At 48.4% G+C, this 18,910-nt stretch overlaps 1 protein-coding gene across 1 annotated transcript; it reads left to right on the top strand.

Moving 5' to 3' along the window:
• Positions 1-297: 297 nt before the first annotated feature.
• LOC144603391 (CD9 antigen-like) lies at positions 298-16,552 on the top strand. Its single transcript, XM_078416552.1, has 8 exons — positions 298-443; positions 4,107-4,209; positions 6,845-6,942; positions 11,932-12,006; positions 12,212-12,310; positions 14,288-14,356; positions 15,353-15,436; positions 15,526-16,552. Exons 1-8 carry the CDS (start codon positions 381-383, stop codon positions 15,586-15,588), a joined length of 654 nt encoding a protein of 217 aa, XP_078272678.1. The 5' UTR covers positions 298-380; the 3' UTR covers positions 15,589-16,552.
• Positions 16,553-18,910: the final 2,358 nt, after the last annotated feature.

Raw genomic sequence — 18,910 nt, 5'->3', positions numbered from 1 at the left:
CACACGGAGTAAACCCTCGCAGTCACAGGGAGAACGTACAAACTGTAGAAACAGCACCCGTAGTCAGGATCAATCCCGGGTCTGCGCCGCTGTGAGGTAGCTGATAAACTCCATGCCAGGCGATAAAAAGTGTGCAAATTTCCAGATAGGCAGTCAGCCGGGCGCGGTGATGGGAGGGAGGGTTGTGCAGTGTGCAGCTCACCCTGACCACAGACTTCCTCAGAGCGCTCTGTCTGCCACGCTGTTTCCACGGAGGAATTCCACGAGACAGGAAGCAAGTGGCACAGGAACTGTCCCACCACACTGCCTTCCTTTAAATACCAGAGTCTCGCTGTCTGAGCAGAGCAGCGCAGAGTGATTCCGTGCTCCAGTCTGTCACAATGCAGCAGTTACACGCAAAATGTTTGAAATATTGCCTGCTCGCTCTCAACTTGGTATTCGCGGTAAGTCGGGCACCGTGTCCCTTCGTTGTGTTGGTGTTTGTGTCGCTTGGAGTTTTTTAGAGATGCTAAAAGTCTCAACAATTTCTGAACTTTGTCCGCAGCTAGTGTTCATTTCTCCCGAGCTTTTGACGTTTGTTGCGATGTAGATGTACAATTAATGACAGGTCACGCTCAACTTAAATTGTATAAAGAGGTCGCAGAGCAGTTCGTTTCTTAAAAGTGATTGTTGTGACTCCAAATGGGGAAAAACAAATGTGCAGAGCAAGGCGTAGGAACGACAGTGTGCCTGTTATATCCAGACCTTCCCCTGAGTGAGACCCCTGCCCAGCTCATAGAAACATCGAAACATGGAAAATGGGTGCAGGAGTAGGTCATTCAGCCCTGTGAGCCAGCACCGTCATTAAATATGATCATGGCTGAGGATCCAAAATCAATACCCCGTTCCTGTTTTCTCCCCATATCCCTTGATTCCATTAGCCCTAAGAGCTATATCTAACTCTCTCTTGTAAACATCCAGTGAATTGGCCTCCACTGCCTTCTGTGGCTGAGAATTCCACAGATTCACAACTCTCTGGATGAAAAAGTTTTTCCTCATCTCAGTCCTAAATGGCCTACCCCTTATTCTTAAACTGTGACCCCTGGTTCTGGACTCACCCAACATCGGGAACATTTTTCACCCACGCATCTAGCCTGTCCAATCCCTTAAGAATTTTATTTGCTCAGATGCTTGCGTTGGGGACTGCAAGGGGAACGTGGCAAAGTTCAAGGTTAAGGGTGGGAAAAGAAATATTTGTGTTCTGCACCGTTTCCGCTGACTGTCCAGGTGCTGGAGTACAGAAGAGAACCCCTTGTCTGCTCACTAAACAGATTGTGAAAGATGAGTGTCAGACGTGGTGACACTCAGACGTGACAGGAGATTGTGGTGGTGTCTGCTTCGATGGTGTCCGTTTTAGAGATACAGCGTGGAAACAGTTGCTTTGACCCACCAAGTCCACGCCAACTAACGATCACCGGTTCACACCAGATAATAATAATAATAATAATATTCATTTATTGTCATTGCAACGAGTACAACGAAATTAAAAAACAGCCAATCCTGACGGTGCGTACAAACATATATGCAATAAATGCAAAAACAAATAAATACATAAATACAATTAAATTAAGTACAAGATTTTTTAACGGTGTTGCCTAGTGCACAGGTAGTGTTCAGTTCTCGTATGGCCCTGGGGTAAAAACTGTTCTTAAGTCTGTTTGTTCGGGATTTGATTGACCTGAAACGTCGACCAGAGGGCAGATGAACAAACAGACGGTGGCCGGGGTGGGATGGATCTTTTATTATTTTGCCTGCTCTACTGAGGCAGCGCAGGCTGAACAGGTGCTCCAGGGAGGGCAGTGAGCAGCCGATGATTTTCTGGGCCGTCGTGATGACCCTCTGAAGGGCCTTCCTGTCCTTTTCTGAGCAGCTGGCATACCATGTGGTTATACAGTATGCCAGCACACTCTCGATGGAGCAGCGATAGAAGGACAACATGAGCTTCTCCTGCAGGTTGGTTTTCCTGAGGATCCTCAGGAAGTGGAGTCTCTGCTGTGCCTTCTTTACTGTGGTGATGGTGTTGGTAGACCAGGTGAGATCCTCTGCGATGTGCGTACCCAGGAACCTGAAAGCTGGTACCCTTTCCACGCAGACCCCATTGATGTAGAGTGGGTCGTAATCTCCACTGGTTTTTCTAAAGTCAATTATAAGTTCCTTTGTTTTGGAGGAGTTCAGGACCAGATTGTTCACTGAACACCATGCTGCCAGCCTTTGGATTTCATCCCTATAGGCTGTCTCATCTCCTTCTGAGATAAGTCCAACCACAGTCGTGTCATCCGCGAACTTGATGATGGTGTTGGTGGGATGGGTGGGGGCGCAGTCGTGAGTGTAGAGGGAGTAAAGGATGGGGCTCAACACACAGCCCTGTGGTGAGCCGGTGCTCAGTGTAATGGTGGAGGAGAGGTGAGGGCCTATTTTGACTGTCTGGGGGCGGTTGGTCAGGAAGTCCTTGATCCATTTGCAGATGGTTAGGGACACTGGGGACAATTTGCAGGGAACAATAAACCTACAAACTTGTACGTCTTTGGAATGTGAGAGGAGACCGGATCACACGGAGAAAACCCACGCGATCAAGGGGATAATGTGCAAACTCCGTACAGACAGCACCCGTAGTCAGGATTGAACTTGAGTGTCTGGCGCTGTGAGCCAACAGCTCTACTGCTGCGCCACAGACACAAGATCAACAACCACCCTCAGCTGGCACACCCTGCCCATTGCTGGCCACGGGAGGGTGGTGGCAGGGATGAGGGGTGCATGCCATTGAGAGAAGACATGGGCTCGTGCTGGTGGCCTCTCCAGGAGTTCAGCTGCACTAGGATAGGGTGCGAGAGAAGTGTTGGCGAAGGGTTAGATGGTGAGAGGGAGATGGAAATGTTGGTGGGATCGGTGATTTGCTCAGGGGTCTGGGGATGGATGGGGGGAGGAGGGGGTGTGTTGTGTGGTCCTCTGGAACAAGATCACAGAGGGTTGTATGACCTCCACAGTGATGAGTGGAGTCTGGGGGTTGCTGTCAGAGCATCACACCAGGATCATGTACTTTGTGTGAATCAATTTTGATTTTAATCCATGAATTCAAATATCTAGTTTTTTCTTTGATTACTGATTGTGGTTATAGAGTCACACAGCATGGAAACAGGCCCTTCAGCCCAACTCTTCCATGCTGACCAAGATGCCCCATCTACATTAGTCCCATTTGCCTATGTTTGGTCCATATCCCACTAAACTTTTACTATCCATGTCCAAACATCCAAATGTCTTTTAAATGCTGTTATAGTACCTGCCTTGACTACCTCCTCCGGCAGCTCATTGCATATACCCACCACCCTCTGTGTGGAAAGGTTGCCCCTCAGGTTTGGATTAAAACTTTCCCCTCTCACCTTAATCTATGTCCTCTGGTTTTTGATTCTCCTACTCGGGGCGAAAGACATTGCATTCTCGGTGCATTCACCCTACCCATGCCTCTCATGATTTTATACACCTCGATAAGATCACGCCTCCTGCGCTCCAAGGAATAAGGTTCTAGCCTGCCCAACCTCTCCTTGTAGCTCAGGTCCTCGAGTCCTCGTAAATGTTCTCTGCCCTCTCTCCAGCCGAATGATATGCTTCCGACATGAGGGTGTCCAAAACTGAACACTAGTTGTAAGAACATAAATGAGAGTTTACCCTAAATGATGTTGGGGCCTCAGAACCATCTAATGGCCCAGACTCAGCCCAATCCACAATGCAAACCCTTCCATGGACTCCATCTACACCCGGTGTGTGGAAACACATACCTCCAGATTCAGGGACAGTTTCTTCCCAGCTGTTATCAGGCAACTCAACCTTCCTCTCACCAACCTCCCATCCACCTCATTGGAGACCTTCGAACTATCTTTAATCGGACTTAATCGGACTGTACCTTGCACTCAATGTTATTCCCATTATTCTGTATCTGTACACTGTGGACAGTTTGATTGTCATCGCGTACAGTCTTTTCACTACTGGATGGCATGCAACAAAAAGCTTTTTTCTGTACCTCGGTGCACGTGACAGTAATAAACTAAACTAGACTAACTGCTGCCTTCCAGCTGCTGGGCCTCATCATCCTGATGCTGGGATTCTGGTTCCGTTTTGATCAGAGGACGAGGAGCCTCTTTGAGATTGACGAGAATGCCAAACAGTTGAGTGTCGGTGAGTTATGGACGAGAGATTCTTCCACCCCTGAGCCCCACTTGGGAATGAACCCTTTATGTATAGAGACCTTTCCTGGACCACGAGACAAGAACCATCCAGATCCTCCCCCTCCCATTCACCTGTTGCCTTGCGTTCCCTGACCAGGTTTAGGTAGACAAACACCACCTGTCCATCTTCTCCGGGGATGCTGCCTGACCCACCGAGTTACTCCAGCACTTTGTGCCGTTCTTTGTCAACCAGCATCTGCAGTTCCTCATTTCTACATTTTACTGCTCAACTGCAAAATCGCCTCCGACGTTCCAGAGAAAACAATCCAAGGTTGTCTAACCTTTCCTTATACTGTAGTTAATACCCTACTATCCAGGCACCATCGTGGTAAACTTCTTCAACAACCGCTCCAAAGCCACATCCTTCCTGGAAGTCCTTCCTCTCACCTTAGACCCATGTCCTCTTGATTTTGATACCCCCACCACACTCTGACTACCTATTCTATCTGTGCCTCTCATGATCATAAGGTCAGAAGGTCAGAAGTGATAGGAGCTGAATTAGGCCATTCAGCCCATCAAGTCTACTCCACCATTCAATCATGGCTGATCTAACCCTATTCTCCTGCGTTCTCCCCATAACCATGGACACCTGTACTAATCAAGAATTTCTCTATCTCTGCCTTAAAAATACCCAGCCTTCTGTGGCAAACAGGTGAGGATGCTGCCTGACCTGCTGAGTTACTCCAGCATTGTATACCTCTGACTATCTGTGCCTCTCTTGATCATGTGTTCCTCTGACAGGTCACCTCACCTTCTCCTCCTCTCCTTTACAAGTGGGAGTTGTGATACTCTAATCATGGTTGACGTGGCTGCCGTTAGGTGGCCTTGGCACTTCCATATCCTGTAAACTATTCATAAAGCAGGGCGGGTGGAGAGAAGGGCTACCTTATCACCAACAGGAAGGATCTTTCAAGAGTCAGAAGTTGAGAGTGTTTCATGGTCATATGTAGCAACAACAGAACAATGAAACTCTTACTTGCTGCATAAATGCAGTAACTCACAAATAAATATATATAATAATTAATAATACAATAAATTAATAGACATAATACTATGTAATCTTAATGGTGCAAAACCAAAGTCCGTAATGCTACCAAAGGCACAGTCCATGGAAGATTCGGCCATAGAAGGATGAGAGGGGATCTTATCGAAACGTATAAGATTATTAAGGGGTTGGACACGTTAGAGGCAGGAAACATGTTCCCAATGTTGGGGGAGATCCAGAACCAGGGGCACAGTTTAAGAATAAGGGGTAGGCCATTTAGAACTGAGATGAGGAAAAACTTTTTCAGTCAGAGAGTTGTAAATCTGTGGAATTCTCTGCCTCAGAAGGCAGTGGAGGCCAATTCTCTGAATGCATTCAAGAGAGAGCTAGATAGAGGTCTTAAGGATAGCGGAGTCAGGGGTTATGGGGAGAAGGCAGGAACGGGGTACTGATTGAGAATGATCAGCCATGATCACGTTGAATGGTGGTGCTGGCTCGAAGGGCCGAATGGCCTCCTCCTGCACCTATTGTCTATTGTCTATTGTCTATTGTCTATTGTCTAATATCATAGTTGCTGAGGTTAGTGTTGTGCAGTGTTCAAGAGCCTGATGGTTGTTGGGAAGATGGTGTTCCTGAACCTGGTGGAAGAGTTCAGCAATACATGGAATGTTCAATCCCAGTTCCTGCTCCACTGCCCCCTCAGGCAGAACATCCCAGAGTCAATTCCAGGTCTAGCCGGGACAGGGAGGTCGAGACAGTTTTCTCTGGGTGCTCTGGTTTCCTCCCACACTTCAAAGACATGCAGGTTTGTAAATTAATTGACTTTGGTAAAAATGTAAATTGTCCCCAGTGCAGGTGTTAGTGTACGGGGATCGCTGGTCAGTGCGGACTCACTGGGCCAAAGAGCCTGTTTACGCGCTGTATCTCTAAAGTAAAGTCTACAGTAAACAATCAGCAGGACATGCCCACGAAAGGAAGGGGGGTTGTAGGAAATGACCTAAATCACAAGAAACGAAAGGTCAGCCATTCTATTGTTCATCAATTGATAGGTCATAGGAGCAGAACTGGGCCATTTGGCCCATCGAGTCTACTCCGCCATTCAATCACGGCTGATCTATTTTTCCAACTCAACCCCATTCTCCTGCCTTCTCCCCGTAAACTTTGACGCCCTTACTAATCAAAAACATGTCAATCTCGGCCTATAAAAATATCCAATGACCTTCATAGCCATATGTGACAATTAATTTCACAGATTCACCACCCTCCAGCTAAAGAAATTCTCCTCATCTTCATTCTAAAGTTACGTCTTTTTATTCTGAGGCTGTGCCCTCTAGCTCTTGACTCTCCTACTAGTGCAAACATCCTCTCCTTATCCACATTATCCAGGCCTTTCACATTTCTGTGTTTAAATGAGGTCCCCCCCTCATCTTTCTGGATGCCAGCAAGAACAGGCCCAGTGCCGTCAAAAGCTCATCATACGTTAACCCAGTCATCCCTGAGATCATTCTCCTCTGGACCCTCTCCAACGCCAGCACATCCTTCCTCAGATGTGGGGTTCAAAACTGCTCACAATACTCCAATGTTCCTGCTCCCTCTCCAGGTATCTATGTCATGTGGGCGGCAGGGAGTTTGCTGCTGGCCGCTGGATTTACTGGATACCTGAGTGTAACTCGGCAATACAGGTGTATGATCTGGATAGTAAGTATACGCACTCAGTATCCAACACAGGGAAGTGGGAGCGGTATCCTTCAGGTGTGGACTTAACAGCATGAAAGTTACATGTTCACATCATGCACAATCTATATGTATGTTTGTGAATCTGGGTTCTGTCTGCGTGTGTCTGTGTGTACATTGTGTGTGTTTGTGTTCGTGTGTGTCTGTGTGTACATTATGTGTGCGCGTGTGTGTGTGTGTCTGTGTGTATATTTCTGTGTGTTTGTGCATTTTGTGTCTGTTTATGTTTGTGTGTATGCCTGTGTGTATATTTCTGTGCGAGTGTGTTTGAGTGTGTATTTCTCTGTGTGTGTGCTTGTGTGTGCTTCTGTGTGCGTGTTTGTGTGCCTGTTTGAATATGTATTTAAGTGTGTGTGTGTGTGTGTGTGTGTGTGTGTGTGTGTGTGTGTGTGTGTGTGTGTGTGTGTGTGTGTGTGTGTGTGTGTGTGTGTGTGTGTGTGTGTGTGTGTGTGTGTGTGTGTGTGTGTGTGTGTGTGTGTGTGTGTGTGTGTGTGTGTGTGTGTGTGTGTGTGTGTGTGTGTGTGTGTTGTGTGTGTGTTGTGTGTGTGTGTGTGTGTGTTTTTTTTGGGTTTTTTTGCGCATTTCTGTGTGCATCAAGAAATAGAGACCAAAGGTGGGAGGGAAAAGAATTACTAGGAACCTGAGGGGCAACATTTTCACTCAGATGGTGGTGGGTATATGGAACAAGCTGGCAGAGGAGGTAGTTGAGGCAGGTACTGTAACAACATTTATAAGACATTTGGACAGATACCTGGATAGGAATGTTTTATTGGGATAGCAAAGGCAAGGAAATGGGCATCTTGGTCAGCAATGGCAGAGTGGGCTGACAGTCTGTTTCCTGCTGTCCAGCTCTATGACTCAGTCTCAGCATCATCAGTGAAGTGAACATGCCTTTGTTGTTCCCTATCGGAGTTATTTCGAGCATGGTGTCAGCACGGAAGCCCGAGGGGATAAATAATTATTCATTGAATAATTGTTCAACAAATCACGCAGTGTTGTTAACAATTAATCCGACTGGAATAATTATTCAACAGCCCTGCCACATTGCAGAAGCTCCTCATTCCCCTTGACTGCCTTTGCTTTTCCAAAGGTAAAAGCTTTTTGCATCAGCCTGGATGTCCACTTTTAGACTGATGTTCCTGCAGCTGTTATCTGTGTCCACGGTGTCCTTCCTCGCTTCCCTGCCTCTCCACCTTACCCGCACTGGGCCACTTGACCCGGTTTGAACCGTGCACGCTGATTTGAAGTATTGGTAAACCAGGGCCTCTCCTGTTGGTTTGGGAGCAGCTCCATCCAAGACCGCAAGAAACTGCAGAGAATTATGGTCACAGCCCGGACCATCACACAAAACCAACCTCCCTTCCATTGACTCTATTTACACCTCACATTGCATCGGCAAGGCAAGCGGCATAATCAAGGACCAGTCTCACCCCGGTCATTCCCTCTTCTCCCCTCTCCCATCAGGCAAGAGGGAAAGAAGTGTGAAAATGGACTCCTCCAGATTCAGGGACAGTTTCTTCCCAGCTGTTATCAGGCAACTGAACCACCCTACCAACAACTAGAGAGCAGTCCTGAGCTACTATCTACATTATTGGAGACCCTCAGGTTATCTTTGATCAGACTTTACTGGACTAAATGCAATTCCCTTTATCCTGTATCTTTACACTGGGGATTGTAAACATGTATTGTCTTTCCGCTGGCAGGTTAGCACGCAACAAAAGCCTGTACCTCGGTACACATTGACAATAAAAGAAACTGCACTGTTCATTCAGGCAATGGGCAATGACTCATTTTCAGAGAAATAGCCTCTTGATTTATTTCCTGTTCGGTACATTTCTGGAAGGGTGGCGGATTTTGTCGTAAACAACTGGCTTAGAAATAGAAACAGTGTAGTAAGGTTCAGCGACTTTCCTTTGAGATTGCACGCCAGCAGTGGGGGTCAGAATAGTGGTGGTGCAGTGGTTAAATTGCTGAACTACCGACCCACTGAGACCCACTATAACAGTCCAGAGACCTTAGAAATCAAAATTCAGATTAATGTTAGAGTCAGATAGCTGTGCACCAGGGACACGGGCCCATCAGCACACAGTATAAGAAAATAACTGCAGATGCTGGTACAAATCGATTTATTCACAAAATGCTGGAGTAACTCAGCAGGTCAGGCAGCATCTCGGGAGAGAAGGAATGGGTGACGTTTCGGGTCGAGACCCTTCTTCAGGCTGAGTTACTCCAGCATTTTGTGAATAAACCCATCAGCACACCTTGTCCATGCCAGCCAAGATGTCTCATACATGGATGTGAGTTGGGGGAGTCCAGAACCAGGGGCCACAGTTTAAGAATAAGGGGTAGGCCATTTAGAACAGAGATGAGGAAAAACTTTTTCAGTCAGAGAGTTGTAAATCTGTGGAATTCTCTGCCTCAGAAGGCAGTGGGGGCCAATTCTCTGAATGCATTCAAGAGAGAGCAAGATAGAGCTCTGAAGGATAGCGGAGTCAAGGGGTATGGGGAGAAGGCAGGAACGGGGTACTGATTGAGAATGATCAGCCATGATCACATTGAATGGTGGTGCTGGCTCGAAGGGCCGAATGGCCTACTCCTGCACCTATTGTCTATTGTCTATTGTCTATTGTTTAGAGGGATATGGGGTAAACGCAAGCAACTGGGACTAGCTTACATGGGGCATCTTGGTCAGGAGGGAATTAGTTGGGCCTCAGGGCCTGTTTCTGTGCTGTGTAACTCTATTTACCTGCATTTAGTCCATAGCCCTCGAAACCTTTGCTATTCATCAATCAGTCCAAATGCCTTTTTGAAAAGTCGTTATTATATGCACCTCTATAGCTTTCCCTGGCAGCTCATTCCAGATGCGGACTACCCTCAGTGCAAAGTTTGTCCCTGAGGTCCTTCTCAAATCTCTCCTCTCTCCCTTTAACCCCGTGCTCTCTAGTTTTAGAATCCTCTACCCTGGGATAAAGATTGTGAGCGTTCACTCTATCCATGACCCTCATAATCTTGTACACCTCACCCCATCAGCCTCCTACACTCCGAAGCCAAAACTCCCAGCCTTTCCAACCTCTCCCTATAACTCAAGCCCCCAAGCCCACGTGACATCCTGGTGAATCTTTCCAACTTAATTCTGGAGCATTACGAAAATAACAATTAGTCTCAAGAACAATGACCACCAAGTGATAACGAAGGAGAATTGTTTAGAATGTCCTTCAAATGAGGCCACGAGGGTGGAACTTATCAACACACAATGGAACAATCACATGCTTGGGGTTATACCACGGGTCTGCTGAGAACTATTACAGAGCAGAAGGCATATGGGCAAATTACAGAGTAGTGTAGGGAGGTAGGCTATAATACAAGGGATTTCACCATCTCCAGGTTTTGCCAAACGCTTTCACTTCCCTTCCCATTCCCATACTGACCTTTCTGTCCTGGGCCTCCTCCACTGTCACAGTGAGGCCACACACAAATTGGAGGAACAGCACCTCATATTTCGCTTGGTCAGCTTACAACCCAGCGGTATGATTATTGATTTCTCAAACTTCGAGTAACTCTTGCACTCCCTCTCTTTCCGTCCCTCCCCCACCCTAGTCATGCTGCTAGTTTCACTATGTGTAGGAAGGAACTGCAGATGCTGGTTTAAACTGAAGATAGACACAAAATGCTGGAGTAACAGCGGGCAGGCAGCATCTCTGGAGAGAAGGAATGGGTGACATTTCGGGTCTCGACCCGAAATGTCACCCATTCCTTCTCTCCAGAGATGCTGCCTGGCCCGCTGAGTTACTCCAGCATTTTGTGTCTATCTGCTAGTTTCACTGTTCATATCCCTTCGTTATCACCTCCTCCTCAGCCAACAATGGACCATTGTGGACTCCTTGGCCATTGCTGCGGGCTTTGACTTGCTCTGTTCCTTTTCATACTCCTAGTTTCTCTTTCCCCTGACTCTCTGTTTGAAGAAGGGTCTCGACCCAAATCATCACGTATTCCTTTTCTCCAGAGATGCTGCCTAACCCGCTGTTACTCCAGCATTTAATGCTATCTTCTGCTTAGTTTTAGTTTTGTTTAGAGATGCAGCCTGAAAACAGGCCCATCGAGTCCATGCTGACTGACAGTCATCCCGTACACTAATTCTATTCTACACTCAAGGGGACAATTTATAGAAGCCAATTAACCTACAAACCCGCGTGCCTTTGGAATGTGGGAAGAAACCGGAGCACCAGGAGAAAACCCACGTGGTCACAGGGAAAACTTATAAACTCCGTACAGAGCACCCATTGTCAGGATCGAACCCGGGTCGCGGGCACTGTGAGGAAGCAACTCTACCACTGCGCCACTGTGCCGCCTTCAACATTAACTGGGATTGTCAGTGTGAAGAGATTAGGTGGGGTAGAATTTTTCATTTGGTTTTTGTGCTAGTGTGGAGCTTGTACTCATGGAGATGAGCCAGCGATGGACCTGCCCGTGGGTGAGTGGACAATGTGTCAGTGGGGGAGCACTTTGGCAACAGTGACCATAAATCAGTAAGTAGCTAGAGTCATAGAGTCACAGAGTGTGGAAACAGGCCCATCGGCCCAACCTGACCGACATGCCCCATCCACACTAGTCCCGCCTGCCTACGTTTGACCCACATCCCCCAAAACCTGTCCTATCCATGTACCTGTCTAAATGTTTCTTAAACGTTGCAATACCTCTTCCGGCAGCTTGTTCCATTTCCAGATGTGCAAAGGAATAAGGATGGTGTCTGGTTGTGTGTCTGATTGTTGGGGGGGGGGGGGGGTGAGTCCAATATCAGGGTGGCAGGACCAAGGTGGGACATGGTGGTGAGATGGGTGAGTGGGCAACCATGACCGTTGCCCCAGACCTTCCTCCGGCAGGGTGAATCTGAAGTTATGTTGAATCAGTGTCTCTGGGTCTCTCACACGCTCTCTCTCTCTCTCCCTCTCTCAGTACCTAGGATTTCTGATTCTCTTATTTCTGATTGAGATGGGAGTTGCCATCTGGGCGTTTGTGCAGAAGGATCAGGTAGGTTTCCTGCAGCGGGGCGCATTGTTTGGGTTGTCGTTGGGGTTGCATGGCTGGTGTGCGTGTTTCTCCGAGCTCTTCCACCTCTCGCGCCCTCAGCCTGACCTGGGCAACAGCCTGTTGGCGTGCGTCTCCACCGGGTGAGGTGGGAGGGGATCTCCGTGCCACGTGCCGGCTCTGACCAGTCTCCTACTTCCCCATCCAGGTCATAGAGCAACTGCAGACCACCTACGTGAAGACCGCTGCCAGGGGCAACGCCAAAGACGTTGACTTTGAATGCATGATCAACACCATCCACAAAACCGTAGGTTGAGTAGATTGGTTTGGTTTAGAGATACAGAGTGGAAGCAGGCCCTTCAGCACACTAAGCCCACGCCGACCAGCGATCACCCCCTACACTAATTCTATCCTACGCACTAGGGACAATTTACAATCTACAAACCTGCACATGGCATGTGGGATGTGGCAGGAAACCAGAGCACACGGAGGGAACCCACGCGGTGATAGGGAGAACATACAAACTCCACACAGACAGCACCCAGAGTGAGGATCAAACCGGGGTCTCTGGCACCGTAAGGCAGCAACTCTACCGCTGCGCCACTGTGCTGCCCCAATGTCAGCGGATGATCCATTATGGGTCCCTCGGAGTGCTGTGGTCAGCTGGTACCTAACCCTGGCAGCTGGAGAACATAGAACATAACATAGCGCACACAGCACAGGAACAGGCCCTTCGGCCCATAATGTCCATGCCGAACATCTGCCAGGTTAAACCAATCTCCTCTGCCAGCACGTGATCCATATCCCTGCGCCTATCTAAAAGCCTCTGAAATGCCACAATCGTATTCGTCTCCACTGGCAGCGCTTTCCATGCACCCACCACCCTCTGTGTAACAGAACATCACCTGTGATCATAGAGTTGTGCTCTCTAGACCTTGACCTTTCCGCCTTGGGAGAAGGGGTTAACCCATCCCATATTGTGTCATGGGTGAACACTCCAGGATGTCCCCTCTGATATTCTTCCTGTTCAGCGGAGACACCGGCCCGCCTCCCTCTCTCCACGTCCGCGCTCGGGGTTGTGGGCCTTTGGATCGGAGAGGCTGCGGGCTCTCTCGGCTGAGATTCCACACTCGCATCCATAGGTTTGGAATAGTAAAGGGATCAGCAGTTGGGAGCATTAGGCCTGGACTTGGGAAGTGGGTCAGCAGACTCAAGGGGCTGAGTGGCCTACCTTCATCCTAAATGTTAATGCTTTCAAGGGTACAGCGTGGTAACAGGCTCTCAGCATGGTATCTCAGGAGCATCAGAAGCTGAGGGAAGACCTGATAAAGGTGTATAAAGTTATGAAAGGCATGGATAGGCATGGACAGTCAGAACCATTTTCCCCCAAGTTTTTTGATTGAATTGATTGAAAGATACACCATGGAAACAGGCCCTTCGGCCCACTGAGTCCACGTCGGCCGTCGATCACCCATTCACGCTAGTTCTATGTTATCCCACTTTCTCATCCACTCCCTACACACTAGGGGTCATTTACAGAGGCCAATTGACCCACAAACCCACAAACCCACATGCCTTGGGATGTGGAAGGAAAACGGAGCACCCGGTGGATACCTACATGGTCAGAGGGAGAACGTACAAACTCCACACACAGACAGCACCCGGGGTCAGGATCAAACTGGGTCTCTGGCGCTGTGAGGCAGTGGCTCTACCATGTGGTCCCTTTCAGTAAAGCTGCTCATAGAACGTCCGGGCAGGTTTGGAATATCCTGAGGTCTAGGTGGAGACCATGCTGAGGCAGAGACTCCATCCGGTCCCCTCCCCAAAGCTCTACCTCCCGACCCAAGTACATTGTCCTCAACGAGACTCCGCAGTAAGGGAGCATCTCTGAACTGTCCAGGCACCACTTGAGAGGCAGCTTTCTGACTCAGTTTGCCAATGGCAGCTGTTGCTGTGAGTTCCTTCACAGCCGGCGAGAACTAAGAGGGACCCGGTGTGGGAGAGGGGGGGACACACCGAGAACTAATGGGGACCTGATGTGGGGGGGGGTGGGGGGAGGAGGGCTGAGAACTAAAGGGGTCCAGTGTTGGGTGGAGGGAACGAAGAAGGGACCAACATTACTTAAATATAACTGTCAGTGCCTTTGTGGTTCCCCTTTTGTATACTTTGTATGCAAAACCAAAGAATTTCACTCCACCAAGGTACATGACAATAAAGTATCATTATCATCGTCAGATGTTGGTGCCTCCATCTCACGACTAACAGATACCCTTTACCTTTGTAGCTGGACTGCTGTGGTTACCTCGATAAATCAGGCCATCAGGCAGGATGCAGTGCCCCAGCTCAATATAAAGTAAGATTCCCCCTGTTGTTGTTGGTCTGTGTGCCCACGTGGGCGTGAGTTGTTCGCTGGATGAAGGCTGCTCAACCACTCCTGCTAACAATCATGTCTGATTGAGCAAATCACAACGTGCCGGGGGTACTCAGTGGGTCGGGCAGCATCTGTGGAGGGAATGGACAGACGATGTTTCGAGTCAGTGCACTTCTTCAGACTGCAGAAGCAAGGAACTGTGGACACTGGCTTACACCAAAGATAGACACAAAATGCTGGAATAACTCAGCGGGTCAGGCAGCATCTCTAGTGGAAAAACGGATGGGTTACATTTCGGGTCGGGACCCTTCTTCGGACTGATGGAGTTGGGGGTGGGCAAGTCAATACTGGTGAGGGGGGGTGGTAGGGGTAACAGGCAGATGGGTGGAGTAAGTGTCAAAGGCTAGAGGTGGACAGGAGACAATAGGGACCACTTGCCACGCTTTGTCCCACCCCCACTTTACTCCTTCAGCTTTGTTCTCCCCTACTCCACCAGTCTGAAGAAGGATCCCTAACTGAACGTTTTTCTGTCCATTCCCTCCGCAGATGATGCCTCACCTGTTGAGTTCCTCAGTACAGTGATTTGCTCAATCGAACATGATTGTTAGCAGGTGTGGTTGAGCAGCCTGCATCCATTTGTGTTTGGCTCAGGATTCCAACATCTGCAGTTTCTTGTGTCTGCATCATGTTAGGTCATAAGGTCATATGTGATAGGAGCAGAATAAGGCCATTTGGCCCATCAAGTCTACTCCGCCATTCAATTATGGCTGATCTATCACTCCTAACCCCATTCTCCTGCCTTCTCCCCGTAACCCCTGACACCCGTACTAATCAAGAATTTATTTATCTCTGCCTTAAAAATATCCATTGACTTGTTTAATTAGCGGGAAGTGTTGCTTCTCCGATAGTTGTGCAGAGTTTAGGTGATTTGGTTTCCCCCTTGCTCTCTGACCCTGTGTCTGTGGTGTTCTGTTGCAGGACTGTGGAAAGGCCATTGAGGAAACCATCAATTCCAAACTCCACATCTTTGCAGCCATCGCCTTTGGCATCGCCTTGGTTACAGTAAGGGCACCGTTTACTGCTTTGTTTCAAGCCTTCTTCCCTCAAGAGCCCTGCACCTACCTCGCTGATGTCTGCTTGTTATCTTGCAGGTCCTGGGGATAATTCTCACAATCTTCTTTCGGAGATCCATCAAGTCATCCCGTGTGGTTTAACCAGCGCAGAGTCAGAGGTGAGGAACAGCGGCCTGCCAAGCTGAAGACAAATGTAAAAACGGACACCAAGTGCAGGAGTAACTCAGTGGATCGGGCAGCATCTCTGGAGGACATGGGATAGGTGATGATTCAGGTTGAGACCTTTCTTCAGCCCATTCCCGAAATGTCACCTATCCATGTTCTCCAGAGGTGCTGCCTGACCCGCCGAGTTACCCAAGCCCTTTGTGTCCTTTTGTGTATTAACCAGCATCTGCAGTTCGTTGTTTCTACATGAAAGATAAATGTGCATGCTTTCCAGATTGCAAATGCTTTTAATATGATTTCTATTCCTCTTTAGTCACGTGCTTAGTTTTTGGTAATGGATGAGAGTTTTGGTGTACTGTGAAATTGTTGGGGAGGTGCTGGTTGTGATGTCTCCGCCGGCGTGTGAGATGATTAGCAAACCACTCAGCTGGAAAGGGAGAAAGCTTGCTGGGAAATCTATGCAGTGTCTCTCACCCGGTGCTAACTTTCACCCACACTCTCTCCCACCCCATCAAGATCCCATCCCGAAATGCCATGATGTCTGGGGAGGGGGTTGTCATCGAGCCATCCAGCTCTGAAACAGGCCCTTTGGCCCACCATGTCCATGTGCCCATTGTATTTTCTACACTAATCATATTTACCCACGTTAGGGCCAGGGGCTTCACTGCCTTGCTGAATCAAATGCATTATAAGTTCAGAAGTTATCGGAGTAGAATTAGGTCATTCAGCCCATCAAGTCCACTTCCGCCATTCAATCATGGCTGATCTATCTCTCCCTCCTAACCCAATTTTCCTGCCTTCTCCCCATAACGCCCTGACACCCGTACTAATCAAGAATCTATCTATCTCAGCCTTAAAAATATTCATTGACTTCGGTAATGCCAAGAATATAAAGTCAATGTAAATGCCATAATTAATAAACATTGTATTTGTGCAACAAACTCGACTTGACTTGAAAAAGGATTTTGTACTTTTTATAAAGAATTACTTAGAATGAGCAGCTGAGAAGGCCATTCGGCCCAACTGTTTTTGACTAAAGTTAGTTATAGACTTGTACAGCACAGAAATAGGCCATTCGGCCCACCTTATCCACGCCAAACAGGTTGGCATATTGGGCTAGTCCTAGTTGCCTGCATTTGGCCCATAGCCCTCTAAACCCTTCCTATCCATATCTGTCCAAATGGCTTTTAAAAGTCATGATTGTATCCGCTTCTATAGTTTCCTTGGCAGCTCTTTCTAGATACGGACTACCCTCTGAGTGAAAGAGTTTCCCCTCGATCCCTCTTAAATCTCGCCCCACTCAAATTAAGTTTGTGCCCTCTAGTTTTAGAATCCTCTATCCTGGGGAAAAGACTGTGAGTGTTCACTTTATCCATGTCCCTCATGATCGTGTGCACCTCAATAAGGTCTCCCCTCAGCCTCCTACTCTCCAAAGATAAACCCCCCAGCCTGTCCAACCTCTCCCAAGTGTCGATGCTTCTCCCCTGATCCCATGCTTCCCTCAGTGGATAAGCAGCATGGCTGTACATCGGTCAGTGTGAGTGGTTAATGATGGCCACCTGACCCATTGATTCATAATGATGAGGGGGCCATTTGGCCCGTCATTCCTGTGCTGGCTCTTTGCCAGAGCTCCAAGCCCATGGCCTGGGTCTGTTGAGTGGGGTCATGTCTAAGTCGCCCAGTGTGATCCCATTGATCAGAGCAGACGGCACGGTGGCACAGCGGTGGCAGCACGGTGGCGCAGCGGTGGCGGCACGGTGGCGCAGCGGTAGAATTGCTGCCTTACAGCGAATGCAGCGCCGGAGACTCAGGTTCGATCCTGACTATGGGCGCCGTCTGTACGGCGTTTGTACGTTCTCCCCGTGACCTGCGTGGGTTTTCTCCGAGATATTCGGTTTCCTCCCACACTCCAAAGACGTACAGGTATGTAGGTTAATTGGCTGGGCAAATGTAAAAATTGTCCCTAGGGTGTGTAGGATAGTGTTAATGTGCGGGGATCGCTGGGCGGCGCGGACCCGGTGGGCCGAAGGGCCTGTTTCCGCGCTGTATCTCTAAATCTAAATCTAAAAGAAAATCTAAATCAGACCAGGATCTGACCCCAGAGCTCCTCTGGAGGAGGTCCTCATGTGGCAGCAGATCTCCAGCAAAGAAATCGGAACTGGTCAGACTTGAATCTGTCCCTAAAACCTTCATTGGCAGCAACGTCTCACTCTTGGTCTGAAGAAGGATCCCAACCTGAAACGTCACCTATCCATGCTCTCTCCAGAGTTGCTGCCTGACAAGCTGAGTTACTCCAGCACTTTCTGTCATCTTTTTGTTAACCAGCAACGGCGGTTCCTTGCATCCCGGCTCTTGGCTTTCCAGCTGTTAAAGCTGTAAAGGCTTTTCAATGGGTAACAAAAGGGCAGCAGATGTTGAAAACCTAACCCAGTAGACATATTCAGAATGTGGAAAGAAAGAACTGCAGATGCTGGTTTACACCAAAGATAAAGTCTGAAGAAGGGTCCCGACCCGAAACATTTTCAGAAGAAATATTCAACAGGTCAGGCAGCATCTGTGGAGAGAGAAACAGACACTGTTTTATCAGAGCTGACCACCAACCTGAACACAGGAAATTTAAGAGACACAAGAAACTGCAGGTGATGGAATCCTGGGCTAAACACAAAGTGCTGGAGGAACTCAGCAGGTCAGGCAGCATCTGTGGAGGGAATGGGCAGGCGATGGGTGTGTGGTCAAGTCTGTGTAATGTCTAATTAGACTAATGTAAGGTCCATGAGTCTAACCTCCTCCAACGGACCCAATCTGAAGAAAGGTCCTGACCCAAAATGTCACCTATCCATGTTCTCCAGGGATGCTGCCTGACCAGTTGAGTTATTCCAGCACTTTGTATCTTTCCTGAGTGAATATTCCAGCGTTAGAAAATGGGATCATATCATATATATACAGCCGGAAACAGGCCTTTTCGGCCCTCCGAGTCCATGCCGCCCAGTGATCCCCGCACACTAACACTATCCTACACCCACTAGGGACAATTTTTACATTAACCCAGCCAATTAACCTACATACCTGTACGTCTTTGGAGTGTGGGAGGAAACCGAAGATCTCGGAGAAAACCCACGCAGGTCACGGGGAGAACGTACAAACTCCTTACAGTGCAGCACCCGTAGTCAGGATCGAACCTGAGTCTCCGGCGCTGCATTCGCTGTAAAGCAGCAACTCTACCGCTGCGCTACCGTGCCGCTCTAAGATAGACACAAAGTGCTGGAGAAACGCCGCAGCGGGTCAGACAGCATCTCTG

This window comes from Rhinoraja longicauda, chromosome 20 (genome assembly GCF_053455715.1).
Source record: "Rhinoraja longicauda isolate Sanriku21f chromosome 20, sRhiLon1.1, whole genome shotgun sequence".
NCBI classification, from domain to species: domain Eukaryota; kingdom Metazoa; phylum Chordata; class Chondrichthyes; order Rajiformes; family Arhynchobatidae; genus Rhinoraja; species Rhinoraja longicauda.
The sequence above is the reverse complement of the archived record's forward strand: the minus strand, read 5'-3'. Positions and strand labels throughout refer to the sequence as shown.